The sequence below is a fragment of the Orcinus orca genome, chromosome 15 (assembly GCF_937001465.1).
Source record: "Orcinus orca chromosome 15, mOrcOrc1.1, whole genome shotgun sequence".
In the NCBI taxonomy this organism is placed as follows: domain Eukaryota; kingdom Metazoa; phylum Chordata; class Mammalia; order Artiodactyla; family Delphinidae; genus Orcinus; species Orcinus orca.
Genome location: NC_064573.1, coordinates 83,118,647 through 83,131,849, shown reverse-complemented (window position 1 = coordinate 83,131,849; position 13,203 = coordinate 83,118,647). Strand labels below are relative to the sequence as shown.

Sequence of the window (13,203 nt, the reverse complement as noted above, 5' to 3'; positions counted from 1 at the left end):
TTGTCACTTGTCCAAATTAATATTTCCCAAATTTCATTCACATACTATATTCATTAATGTTCATCTAATCAGAGAACCGTGTATGCTATTCCTTAATACATATTTTAATTGCCTCATTTTTCTTAAATACCTACTTTCACCTCATCCTAAGCTGTAGTAATATCCATGAAATTTGGGCTTTGATGTGCTACTTACCTAGTTTCCCAATCCACATGAAATAATTACTTGAATTTAAAATATTCATCTCTTTACATCCGAATCGTCTTACGTACCATATGGCTTTCAAGTATTTCTTTCTGTGCATCATTAAGGTAAAGAAACCCATAATGTATGTTTCCAGTAGCTTTTTATTTCCACTGGTCATGAGAAGAAATCCTCAGTAGTGCTTAAGGCGGGAGATACATCACCTATGTGCACACCCTGCTCACACTGTGTCACCTCCAAGGTACTGTGACAATGACACGCAGAATGCCCTGCTGCTTTCTGACCCGCACCCCGAACTTTTTCTTTCACACCTCGAGTTGATTTGCTCCCTCACGTTTGCTGCTGGCATTGCAAAAACTGTGACGTGCATGGCCAAGGGCAGCCTCTTATTTCTTTCCTTCCTTTCTCAAAGGTTTAGCTTCTTCTCCCGAGATAAGAAGCGTCTGGTCAACACGCAGAGAAACGTGCGCATCCACGAGTCCTTTGGCCAGTGGGCCAACTGCCACCGCGACGACGGTTACACGGAACAAGGACAGGAGGCCCTGCAGCACCTGTGACCGTGACCCGCCTCTGTCCTTGGACCTGAACCACCAGCGCCTGCAACAGAACCTGGCCGCCTTGGGTGTCACACCCTCAAACCTGATCCCTCCAACAAACTGTCTGCTTTGAGGGAGCACGTCAAAAAACTGATGCCAAACTCTAAAGAAACGTTTATTTATACCAGGGCTATCACCGTTTCTAATAGATGACTCTGATCCCTTAGGATATATATTTAATAAGACCACGAGCGGAAGCTGACTTTTGCATTAACTTCAGTAACGCAAGCTTCGCCAGATACATCACATGCCGCTATAACTGCTGTTTGACTTGCTTTGTATGAAATTATTTGTGTAGAGGTTTTATGATCACATTTGTCATACTTAAATGGGAGGCAGGGAAGTGGTAGGTTTTCATTAGTTACGTTCATGACATTGTCATGGTGGTAGCATAATATATAGGACGCATCGACTAGACAGGCAGGGCTTCCAAAGTCACAGGATGAGCTGGCCCAGCTTAGGCACAAAGCAAACAGAAAATAGGGAGGACAGTCCTCCTGCCCAGAAACTGGAGACAAGTTTGCAAGAGCCTGTGGTTCTCTATTGCACCTTGTTACTGATAATGCCTAGAGCATGTAGCAATGTTCAAGGCCAGTGCCTTGGAATCTGCTGTGAGTTATGCAGTACTAACCAAACAAAGTTGCTGAGGATGAGACATTGCAACATTTCTTGTGTGGATTCTTTTTTTCTTGGCATCTTGTTTCAGCATTCACCGTGTCAAATACTTAGTCCCCTGCGAAAAAGACAAATGTCCCAAAGCGGATTGAGTGTGACGTGCGGAACCCTAGGGGATGCCAGATGGTGGGTAGGGTAGACTTGCCAAAGCAATGGCGGTGGGTGAAAAGATGGCTTGGGGACCAAACGTCTGGCTGACTCATGAGGCTGCAGTGGAGACGGAGAGCCACATGCCCTGTCTGCAACTGGCAAGTTGGGGGGTTACCCAAATAATGTTTTCTCTCCACTCACGGAGCACCCAGAGTGCAAGACTGGGTGCTCACGGATTGAGAGAGGTACCATTTCCCAACAGGGCACTCAAGTACATCTGACTGGGCTGCTTTCTACACATTTTACTATGGTTTGCTAAGAAACCATCAAGTTGGTTTATAGGATCTACATGAACTCCGTTTCCAGATCGCTGAGAAAAATGACCAGACACGATAATGTTGGTTTAGAGCAGTGGTTCTCCAACCTGACTGCCCATTAGAACTATTAGAGTTTATTCTCAGAGAGTATAAAAGCATGTGTGCTGAGGAATCCCCCTCCCCGCATCACCTTTGGTTGTCTTCCCCCTGGGGTGACCAGCGTTGGTAGTTTCCTGGGTGTCTTTCCTGAAGTAATTTATAAATATACATGCAATCATGTAAAAAAATACAGATATATTTCTGTTCTCTTTCTACATAAATGGCAGCGTGTTATACACATGCTATCCCATACCCTTTTTTCCTTAGAATACCCTGGACATGACTTCACACCAGTATAAAAGACAGTGGGTCTCAACCAGGGGTGATTTTGGCCCCCAGGGATATTTGGCACTCACTGGAGACATTTTTGGTTGTCGCAACTGGGTGGGTGCTACTGTCATCCAGTAGGCCCCAGGGACGCTGCTAAATATCCTACAATGCATAGGACGGCACCCGATACCAAAGAATTTTCCAGCCCCAAATGTCAATAGTGCCAAGACTGAGGAACCCTGGTCGACCATCGAGTGTAATTTGTTCATGTTTGTCCAGGCCCCACTGGTGGACAGGTAGCTTCCAATCTTTCTAAAACAGCGCTGCACACTCACACACGTGCATCAGTCTGCAGAATAAACTAGCAGCAGAATTGCCGGGTCGGAGGGTATCCGCCTTTGCCATGTTGACAACTACAGTCCCTGACCGGGGGGAGGGCGGGGGGGGGTGTTCTACTAATTTTTTTTTTTTTTTTAGTTACCAGGGCCATTGTAAGACTAAGCCCAAATGTCCAGGGGTGGAGACTGAATGTGCCTATTTTTTCCATCCATTGGTATTCTGGTACTCAGGGTTGATAGCCGCCAGCTTAGACTCTGTGAACACTACGTAAACACTGCTGCCCCTGTGTGTGTTTCTTCTGAAGCCGTCTCACGACTCAGCTTCCCTGATGTGGAGCAGCTTGTTTACCTAATGTACCTACCAACTCTAGCTCATAACACACGTTGTAAATGAAACATGGGTGAAATCATAAAGGTGTTCCTGCAAGGCGGTCTTCTGAGATTTGGGAGAAGAGTGAAATTCTGCACTGGAAATTTACAAAGGAAAGAGCATATTCTCCTAAAACAGTTCTAACAGCTGATAGCACTTTTAAGATATCGTAGGTCCCCTATGTAACGATGAGATTCATACTCCTGATGCAAAAACCTAGTAATGAATGTGTGAGTCTTGCTACTAAATCAGACATTTACTTTACGTGAGACATCCTGAATTTTAAGAACCTGAACTTTCAAAGACACAGCCATGGATAAAAGAAAAAGGTTGAATGTCACTTTCTTGAAAAATCACATGAACAGTATGGTACTTATTCAAAGCTCTCAGAAGTTCAGGTCAATATATCCAGTTTCAAACAAACCAGAGGCTGGATGATCAAGAGAGAAAAGGCAAATCAGTCCATCGGAACCAGCTACTAACCTTTCATTGATTTCATTTTCATTTCACTCTCACTTCTTTTGAACTTTCTCTTTTCCAAGGGCTGGAGGATTACCACAGACCACAGCCCCAAAGCCCTGCAACTCTGGGTTTTCATTTTAAATGCCAGCCACCCCGCCAAAAAGAGAAAAGGAAAAAAGGTAGTCAGCATTTGGCTCGAGAATGGAGTTATATTTGTTCAAGAGAAGCTGGTTGCTAACCCAGATCACTGCTAAGACTGGCTTTTGGTACTAAGTCTGGACATTCTCCTTGGATTCATTTTTCTAACCCATTTTTATTTCACTGCAGCAAACCCTGCACTATGGACATAAAGGTGGAAAACACACAACTTAGATTCTGACCAGATTTGGGTTCCCAGGAGTCACAGATCAATGCAAATGGTTTTCAGTCATCACCTCTTTCTGCCAAGCCCTCAAAAGGGCCATTTCCAATAGATGGGAGAAAAAGCAAATTCCGTACTGCCAAATTAAATGAGTCGTGGCTCCTTACATAGGTCTTTCTGTACAGATGCTGGTGACTGCAAAATTGTTTCTCAAGCTTATCAAATAATGGGTCCTTACAACTATAAGATGAAGGGAGTTCCCTGGTGGTCCAATGGTTAGGACTCTGCACTTTCACTACTGAGGGTGCAGGTTCAATCCCTGGTCAGGGAAGTAAGATCCCACAAACCGCCCATGAGCCCCAAAAAACAAAAACAAAAACTATAAGATGAAGAAGAGAAAATTCAAAGTATCAGCGTGTTCATCTTGAACCTGCATTCCAGAGTCGAAAGAAAACGTACCCAACCCCATTATCATTAGTAAGTTTCTTCTGTTTTGTTTTTGTTTTCATCAGTAAGTTCTATTCAACCACTGGACTTGGATTCTGTATACAAGCAGTGCAGGTCTCCCTGCGCTTTTACTGGTCGGGTACCTTCGTTTGGGTTTGGCAGGGGATGGAGTCTACTTACTTCTGTCCCTCTTCTCCCTCCCCTTGACCCTGTCATCTCTGAAGTCCCTCTCTCTGTCCCAGTCACCTTCTGGCCACACCCTAGTTGATTCTTTTTCCTGCCACCTCTTCTCCCGGCCCCTGTCATGGTCCCGATCCCTCGTCCTGGAGTCCCAGTGTCTTTCTCGGGATCGAGATCGCTCCCTTCTCTCCCTCTTTCCCTCTCGAAACTGGTCGCTTTTAACAACTGGCAGATTAATGGGTTTTCGGAAAGGCCGATCCCGCCCCCCAAATCTCAGCTGCCCAGATTCCTTTTTCCCCCCCAGGCCTCCTCCAAGTCGCCGAGGAATCCACCCTTTGAGAGTCCTTTCCAGTTCATAGTCCACAAATATCTCGTGTTGGTCAATAACCAGGCCATCGGCATCCCGGTAAGCTTTGAGCAGAGAACGCTCCTCTTTGTATTCGATGAAGGCGTAGCCCTTCGAAAAGCCCGTGACCAAGTCCCTCACCAGCCGAAGCCGCCGGATGTCCCCATAGCGGGAAAATACTTCCTTTAACTTCTCCTCTTTGGTCTGCAGGTTTAGTCTCGCCACAAACAGGGTGAGGAGGGGGTCTCCTGTGACGCCTTTGTTGGGGGCATATCGTGCCAGCATCGCCCTCCAGACAGCTCGATCATGTGGGTCCTCGTCGGTGCCATCAATGCTGCCAGCTTTAAGCGGGTCATACTCCCTGGCGATGGGCATCCAATCGTTCATGTTCTAAGGAGAAGCACGGCAAGCGTTTATGTAGCATCTACTGTGAGCTACGCATTCAATCCTTCCAACAACCCCATGAAGTAGATACTGCTTTTCGCCCCTTCTTCCAACAGGGAAGGAAGAGGGTTTTTCAGACGCTGTGGCCTCCCAGCTAGAAAGCAGGGGAGACAGTATCAGAGCCAGGCAGTGGGGCTCCAGAATGCTCGCACTCACTCCTCCACCAACCCTCCCCGGAAGGAGCAGAGGGCAACGTGCCTGAGTTTGATGCATACGTGTATCATCCAGCTTAGCCACGGCAGGGCACACACGAACTGTTATAACGTGGCAACACGGATCAAAATCCAGAATCAAAACCCAGGCTCACCTTTCAGAGACTTTAAAATGGTCAGAGGGAAACCAGCCTGGGAACTTCTGTGGAAAAGGGCATCTTAAAAAACTCTTTATGGGAGTTCCCTGGCGGTCCAGGGGTTAGGACTCGGCACTTTCACTGCCGGGCCCCGGGTTCAATCCCTGGTTGGGGAACTAGGATCCCGCAAGCCACACGGCTCGGCCAAATATATATACATATATAATGATAATAATAACATTAATAAAAATTAAAAACCCTTTACTACCAAGAGTTTCAAACACATACCAGTGTAGACAATGGCATAACCTTCCATGAATTTCTCACCCGGCTCCAACCATGACCAACACCTGGCCTGTCTTATTGCATCTGTGCTCCCCACATTCCCGCTCCCAGATTTTTTTTAAAAATTTTTAAATATTTATTTATTTATTTATTTAGGCTGCACTGGATCTTTAGTTACGGCACGCAGGATCTTCGTTTCATTATGCAGGATCCTTAGTTGCAGCATGCGGGACTTCTTAGTTGCGGCATGTGGGATCTAGTTCCCCGACCAGGGATTGAACCCGGGCCCCCTGCATTGGGAGTGCGGTGTCTTACCCGCTGGACCACCAGGGGAGTCCCTCCCAGATTATTCTGATAAGGACTTTTTAAAAAAACAAAACTGCATGGGAAAATGGTGCTCTGAATGCAGCCTTTTGCATCTGTCAGTAAACAGGGAGCAAAGCCAAAATGACAGTGACCCAGCCGCAGGCTCTTTAGTTCAAAAGGAAGATGGGGGACTTCCCTGGTGGCACAGTGGTTAGGAATCCACCTGCCAATGCAGGGGACACAGGTTCGATCCCTGGTCCAGGAAGATCCCACATACTACGGGGCGGCCAAGCCCGCATGCCATAACACTGAGCCCACGCACTCTAGGGCCTGCGTGCTGCAACTACTGAGCCCGCGTGCTGCAACTACTGAAGCCTGCGTGCCTAGAGCCCGTGCTCCACAACAAGAGACGCCACTGCAATGAGAGGCCCACGCACTGCAACGAAGAGTGGCCCCCACTCGCTGCAACTAGAGAAAGCATGTGTGCAGCAACGAAGGCCCAATGCAGCCAAAAAATATATATAAATAAATAAAAAGAAACTTTATATAAAAAAAAAGGAAGATGGGATTTCTTCCCACTTCCCTAGCTAATAATCCATTTATGCTTTGGAGCTTGAGAACTGATTGCAATGGTAATTTTAGTTCAGCAAGCACACTGCAACTGTCATTCATTCCGATAGAAGATCTATGTTTGTTTGAAAGAGGGTGGGTAAGTTTAAGTCTGACACATGATAATTGATTCATGTGAATTTGCTGGAATAATTCGGTGCTTGCCAACATTTCAGACCCTGCTGGTAATCATGTGACTACCTCTGTAAAGCTTTAGAGCCAAGGCTGAAATATGTTCCTTAAAAACCAGGGCTCTGTCAAATATATCTGGTGATCTTCATTCCTAACAGCATCTTTCCATGATATTTATTAAAATGGTATCTATAGTTTCCCCCCCCCCTCTCAAATTTTCCTCAAGGATCTTTTTTGGTTTTGCTCTTCAGTTTATGGGTTATGTAGGGGGAGTGATCACAGTGGCATTTCTTTTCCCAGTAAAAAAGTAAAACACCTACAGAATAAAACCCGAAGTCAATGAACTCAAGAATTCCGACTCTCACTTAGCCTCTCCTCATATTCCATTGCAGAACCTATTCTCCCCAGGACTGCTCCTCATTCCTTGAACGTGCCCTAATCCCCTAGCTCTGTGTCTTTCCTGGTGCAATTTCCTCTGCTGGGAATATTCCCTTCCTTTCCACCTCCCACATCTCCACTTGTGGAAATTCTACTGGTCCTTCAAGTCCAGCTTCCAGCCTCTTCCCCATGAAGCAAATCCGTTGGTCCCACAGCTCATGGTACCTCTTCTGTCATACTGATCACGTTTTGCCCAACACACAATAAACACTCTTCACAATAAACACTCTTCAACCCAGTGTCTCCAGATCCTAGGACACTTCCTGATAAATGCTGGGGAACTGAACCAACTCCAAACAAAATTCACTGAACTTATTTTGGTCCAAATCAGACAAAAAGGACCACTTCATTGAAAACTGAAAGGCAGGGACTTCCCTGGTGGCACAGTGGTTAAGAATCCGCCTGCCAATGCAGGGGACACGGGTTTGATTCCTGGTCCAGGAAGATCCCACATGCCGCAGAGCAACTAAGCCCGTACGCCACAACTACGGAGCCTGAGCTCTAGAGCCCACGAGCCACAACTACTGAAGCCCATGTGCCTAGAGCCCGTGCTCCGCAACAAGAGAAGCCACCGCAATGAGAAGCCCGTGCACCGCAGCAATGAAGAGCAGCCCCCGCTCGCCCAACTAGAGAAAGCCCGCACGCAGCAACGAAGACCCAACGCAGCCAAAAAATTAATTAATTATTTTAAAAAAGAAAGAAAATTGAGAGGCAGGACATTACACCATCTGCCACCAAATTGTAAAAGGAGGACATATATGCGTCTCATCATTAACAAGCAACTTTGGAGAAGACACCTCTCTGGTATCCTTATCAGTAAAAGGATGATAAACAACTAGAACAAGGGAAGGAGCACGAGAAGAGTGAGACGCTTTTGGTCCGGTCTGGGCTCTGCCTCTAACTCACTTTGTGTCTTTTGTCTATTATGGCTGTAATTTCTCCACATGGGGTAAAAAAGGAGAGAGAGATCACAGTGTTGTTTGGATCTCTGCTCTGGTATTCTCTAAATGGACCTAAAATTCTTAAGATTCTAATCGTACTATCGCAAGGTTGCAGGAAAAACAAACAAACAAAAAAGAGACCATAATATAGTTAACCTGTATTGAACACTTAGGAGGTGCCAGGCACTGTGCTAAGCACTTAACTCCCCTCACCTCTCAACACCGGGACACACCCACTTCTATTATTGCCATTTCAGATGCCAAAGGTGAGATGCAAAAAGATTGTCTCTTGTCCCAAATCACAGAAGTAGCCCAGAGGGGGACTTAGAACCAAGGGCTTTTATTGACTCCAGAGCTTGAGCTCTTAACTCTTTCCTTAGATAGCTGTCATAAAATATAAAGCTTGAGATGGGGATAGGACAAAGCAGGCCACGTCTGGGTATCTGAGGCTGAGAGCCCCCTCGCAGGCAAGTGGGAAAGGAACCCGTCCCCATTCCACAGGAAAAGGTCACAAAGAACCACCAAATAAAGCTGACATTGCTGTACACAGTCAGAGCTCCCGTTCAAAGCTTTAAGAGTTCCTCAAATTAAACTCTGGAAAAAAATTACAAAGGGATAAAAGATGAGTTTCCGGTTTTCTCCCTCACCTGCATGCTCCTATCAATACTCAATACCAAGAGAAGAGCGGGCTTCACAGCTTCTCGTTAATCTTTCTAGGTGTATTTCCTCCGTTGCAACATTGCATTGAGATTTTCTACCACCATCTCTCTGGATGTTTAGATTCTCGTCATTACTTCATAAACGGAGATGGGATGTGAGAGATGAATCGTCGGGGGTGGAGGTGAGTGGGGCAATGAACTATTAAAGACAGAAGTGTGGAAAGTGAAAAAGCACTGGATTGGGAGTCAGAACACCCAGGTGTGAGACCTAGTGTTAGCTTCGGCAAAATTTAAATCACCTGTTAAATGCTGCTAAGTGCCTCTTCACCGCGTTTTTTTGGTGAAGATGAGAGAAGGTAGTGTCTTTGAAAGCGCTTCCTAATTATAAATTATTATACAAATAAAAGCTATTCTTGGGCTTCCCTGGTGGCGCAGTGGCTGGGAGTCCGCCTGCCAATGCAGGGGATGCGGGTTCGTGCCCCCGTCCGGGAAGCTCCCACAGGCCGCAGAGCGGCTGGGCTCGTGAGCCATGGCCGCTGAGCCTGTGCGTCCGGAGCCTGTACTCCGCAACGGGAGAGGCCACGGCAGTGAGAGGCCCGCGTACCACAAAAAAAAAAAAAAAGCTATTCTTAAGCAAACAAACAAAGCACTCGTCCCCAGGCTGTGCCTGCAGAAAGGAACAACCGGCGCTTCCCACCAGGTGGGAAGCAAACTGAAGGCTGGCGCCCAGAGCCGTCTGAGCACGCGCAGTGAGGCCGTGGACGCTAACGCGGAAGTCTCCGTGAAAAAGTCTATACTTCCGATCCGCCCCCCCGCCCCGCAGCGCCTCTGTCTCGGCCGCCGGCCCTCAGGGCTGCCTTCCCCAGCCCGTCACCATCTGAGGGGGCACAGGACGGAAGGGGCCATCCTACCAACCCAGCTGTCGCCCCCGCTCCCGGCAACACAACCCCAAAAGGTCCCCCTTTGCCCGCTTTCAACATGGCGGCCCACGCACGCGCCGACATACCGTCCAGGCCGAATTCCCTCGTCCTTCTCGCCAGGGTGGGCCCTACTCCCACCAAACCGCTCCCGCTCACCTCAGCAAGGATCGGGCTTCCTTTCCCACGGGGCCAGGTGCCGAGCTCGAAGCGACGGAAGATTCTTCCTCCTTGACTGACAGGACCTTTACATCGGAAGTAGCAGATTCGTCACGGGCCCTGTTTCCGTTTTTGCTTTTATTTTAACAAATTTAATCACATGCCTTGAGCATCGACTGCATATCGTCTCCGAAGAGAATGAACTTTCTGTTTCTGTAAAATTTTTCACGAAGACAGAAACTGCTAAATTGAACAAAAGTTGAAAGACGATCGAATGTGCAGCTAGTTGTCTGGGAGCCGCTGGATTTCTCTCCGTAGCAAGGAGGTGTTTCAGCGCGATGCGAGTTTTGGTTGTTAAGCTCGCTTTGAGAATTTGATTAATATTGTGGGGTTTTTTTACTCAGAAAATGCGTATGCCGGTTCACAAGGAAACTTTGTACGTATGTTTTGCCAGAGTTTTTCTAACCCGTAAATTTAACACGTTCGCTTTCCACACAAGCAAAACAGTTCTTCACAGTTTGGAGAGTTTACTTAAGAATCGCGTGGAAGCTGGTTTAAATGCCGTTTCCTGGGCCCCGCAGGGAATCAGTGGATTCAGAACCGCTGAATGAACATCAAAATGACTCTTTGAGGATCCCTGCCTTTAGAGTCACGGTTAAGAAGCCCAGATTTAAAACCTAAGCGTGGGAGGGAGAGGGGAGAACCGTGTGGTCAGTAAATCTGTGTAGAACGGGTAGATGTATGCATTCAGATTATGCTGTGTTTCTTTTTTGTTAGGTCAAAATATTCGGGTAGATTACGACTTGTGGTACAACTTGAAATGTCTTGAGACAGTTGTGCTTTTCATGATGAGTCTCGTGATTTCTTCAGCCACTCATTTTCTGATTAATTCTTACAAGTGGGTCATTTCTGCGAACAGCTGATCTCATTTTGATTCCAGTCCTATTCTTAGAAGGTAAGCCAATGACCAGCTACTAAGGATGTATTACTGCTACCTAGTTTTTATCAAATCTTTATTATGTAGGTGAAGCATAGGTTCTGAATATCTATAGCTTTCTTTAAAGTACGTTCTCTTGAAATATATTAATAAAATGTATTGAGTAAAAAAGTGAGCAATATCTATAGTTTAAAATTTCATATTTAGGACTTCCCTGGTGGCGCAGTGGTTAAGAATCCACCTGCCAATGCAGGGGACACTGGTTCGATCCCTGGTCCAGGAAGATCCCACATGCCGCAGAGCAACTAAGCCCAGGCACCACAACTACGGAGCCTGTGCTCTAGAGCCCGCGAGTCACAATTACTGAGCCCGTGAGCCACAACTACTGAAGCCTGGGCGCCTAGAGCCTGTGCTCCGCAACAAGAGACGCCACTGTTTGAAGCCCACGCACCGCAACTAAGAGTAGCCCCCCTCACGGCAACTAGAGAAAGCCCGCGCTCAACAACGAAGACCCAGTGCAGCCAAAAATAAATAAACATATTAAAAAATTAATTAATTAATTAAATTTAAAAAAGAAATATTGTGGTCCCAGTATCTCTGCTCTGCTGGCTTACCAACGGAAGGCTTCTGGGAAAAGTGCATCCACAGCCTGAATGCTGCTGCAGAGTCTGAAGGTGCTGCAGACATCTTTTAATATGCTTGGTGGCCTCTTGAAGGGTCATCTGACAGGCATCTCCACGGCTGCCACATCTATATAATTAAAGTTTAATTATATACAAAATTACTTATATAACAAAATACTTTATAAACCAAGCAGAAGATCTGAAGGGCAACGTGAGCAACCCTACTAGAGATTTCTATAGAAGTTTCATATTAATACAATCTTTTTTTCCTTTTTCCGGTTTTATTGACATACAGCACTATATGAGTTTAAGGTGACTTACATACATCATGATATGATTACCACAGTAAGTTTAGTGAGCATCTGTCATCTCGTAAGGATACAAAATAAAAGAAATAGAAAAAAAAATTTTTTCCCATACAGCAGTGTTAAAAAGATATTAATCATATCATACATTACATCCCTAGTACTAATTTATAACTGGAAATAAGTACCTTTTGACTGCTTCCGTCCAATTCCCCCACCCCCAGGCCTCACCTCTGGGAACCACAAATCTGATCTCTTTTTCTATGTGTTTGTTTGTTTGTTTGTTTTGAAGTATAACTGACCTACAACACTATGTTAGCTCCTGGTGCACAATATTATGATTTGATATTTCTGTACATTTCAAACTGATCACCACCACACTAATACCATCTTACAACAAACATTTAAAAAAACAAACAAACAAACATTTAGCATCACCTGCCAGACACTGGGCTAAGCTCACTTCACTCTCTCAACAACTCATTGCAGAGTGTATTGTTACCTTCCTGGGTGGAACAGAGCTGGCCTGGAGAGTAGGGTGGAGGACATTAGTCCCTTGGCCTAGTCTCCTTTAATGCTTCCCTCACCCACCTACACCACCTCCCCACACACACACCCCACCCTCCCACTCATCACCCTGAATAAACATTTCACCTAAGTTTAAAAAAAAAAAAGTGTGCTGTTATGCAAACACCGACTGAAAACAAGTGCTCTGGGCACCACCCTTCCTGCAACCAAATTCTTTTCTAAAGACTTTCAGCTCCTAGAGCTGAAGTCACTGATCCAGGATTGCAGGCATTTAAGCCAAAAGAGAACAGGAAGAAAGACATACTGAATGTACCACTCAGGAAATTAATGGTGCCACCAGTATTCAGAAGAGCATGAGACCTACTCTGCTTGATGTACCAAAATAGGACCACCAGATATTTGCTAATGGAACTTTCCTATGGGTGGAATTAACCCCCAAACACTTACGGTTCCATTTTTATGAAGCATGACCCACCCACTACTTTTGTTTCTCACGTCATGTTTTCCTTTGCTTAACAGTGAGTTGGGCGATACCTTACTTTAAGCTCTTTTTTTTTCTTTTCTTTCTTTTTTTTTTTTTTTTTTTGCGGTACACGGGCCTCTCACTGCTGTGGCCTCTCCCATTGTGGAGCACAGGCTCCGGACGCGCAGGCTCAACGGCCACGGCTCACGGGCCCAGCCGCTCCGCGGCATAGTGGGATCTTCCCGGACCGGGGCACGAACCCGTGTCCCCTGCATCAGCAGGCGGACTCTCAACCACTGCGCCACCAGGGAAGCCCCACTTGGGCTTTTTAAAAAGCTTTGTTGTAGACATATTCTATGTGTGTTACTGATCCAGCTTTTCATATCTTGTACCCAAATAATCATATGAACTTG

General features: G+C 46.0%; 3 protein-coding genes across 9 annotated transcripts in view; 2 read left to right on the top strand and 1 right to left on the bottom strand.

Annotated features, from left to right (window-relative positions):
- Positions 1 to 1,463, top strand: part of RILPL1 (Rab interacting lysosomal protein like 1) — a 44,203-nt gene extending 42,740 nt beyond the window's left edge. For 2 of the 4 annotated variants that reach the window (XM_004276666.3, XM_049697737.1), the window contains one exon: positions 617 to 1,463. In XM_004276666.3, the coding sequence (XP_004276714.1) occupies positions 617 to 761 (145 nt within the window). In that variant the 3' untranslated portion in view covers positions 762 to 1,463. The remainder of the gene's footprint in view (positions 1 to 616) is intronic. The other 2 variants (XM_049697739.1, XM_049697741.1) reach the window with 2 other exon arrangements.
- A 500-nt stretch (positions 1,464 to 1,963) lies between these two features.
- SNRNP35 (small nuclear ribonucleoprotein U11/U12 subunit 35) lies at positions 1,964 to 12,361 on the bottom strand. Of its 4 annotated transcripts, XM_004276667.4 has the most exons (4): positions 12,302 to 12,350; positions 11,486 to 11,621; positions 9,935 to 10,020; positions 1,964 to 5,145 (listed from the first exon to the last, which is right to left on the bottom strand). In XM_004276667.4, exons 2-4 carry the CDS (start codon positions 11,556 to 11,558, stop codon positions 4,402 to 4,404), a joined length of 903 nt encoding a protein of 300 aa, XP_004276715.2. In that variant the 5' UTR covers positions 11,559 to 11,621; positions 12,302 to 12,350; the 3' UTR covers positions 1,964 to 4,401. The 4 variants fall into 4 exon arrangements, with proteins under 4 accessions (XP_004276715.2, XP_033296658.1, XP_033296657.2 ...); XM_033440767.2 differs by lacking the exon at positions 9,935 to 10,020 and having other exon boundaries at positions 12,238 to 12,361; XM_033440766.2 differs by lacking the exon at positions 9,935 to 10,020 and having other exon boundaries at positions 12,302 to 12,352.
- Positions 10,606 to 13,203, top strand: part of RILPL2 (Rab interacting lysosomal protein like 2) — a 34,099-nt gene continuing 31,501 nt past the window's right edge. Inside the window, exon 1 of the mRNA XM_012535565.3 lies at positions 10,606 to 10,889. The gene's annotated coding sequence lies outside the window, so the exon portion shown is untranslated. The remainder of the gene's footprint in view (positions 10,890 to 13,203) is intronic.

Excerpts from the sequence above, each read along its gene's own strand:
- SNRNP35 (XM_033440766.2), bottom strand. The coding sequence starts at position 12,348 with ATGTCCTCCACCCTACTCTCCAGGCCAGCTCTGTTCCACCCAGGAAG. Across the intron at positions 11,622-12,301 it reads GCTCTGTTCCACCCAGGAAG|ATGTGGCAGCCGTGGAGATG; the intron begins GTAACAATACAC and ends TTAATTATATAG. Across the intron at positions 5,146-11,485 it reads TTCCCAGAAGCCTTCCGTTG|AACATGAACGATTGGATGCC; the intron begins GTAAGCCAGCAG and ends GCTTCTCCTTAG.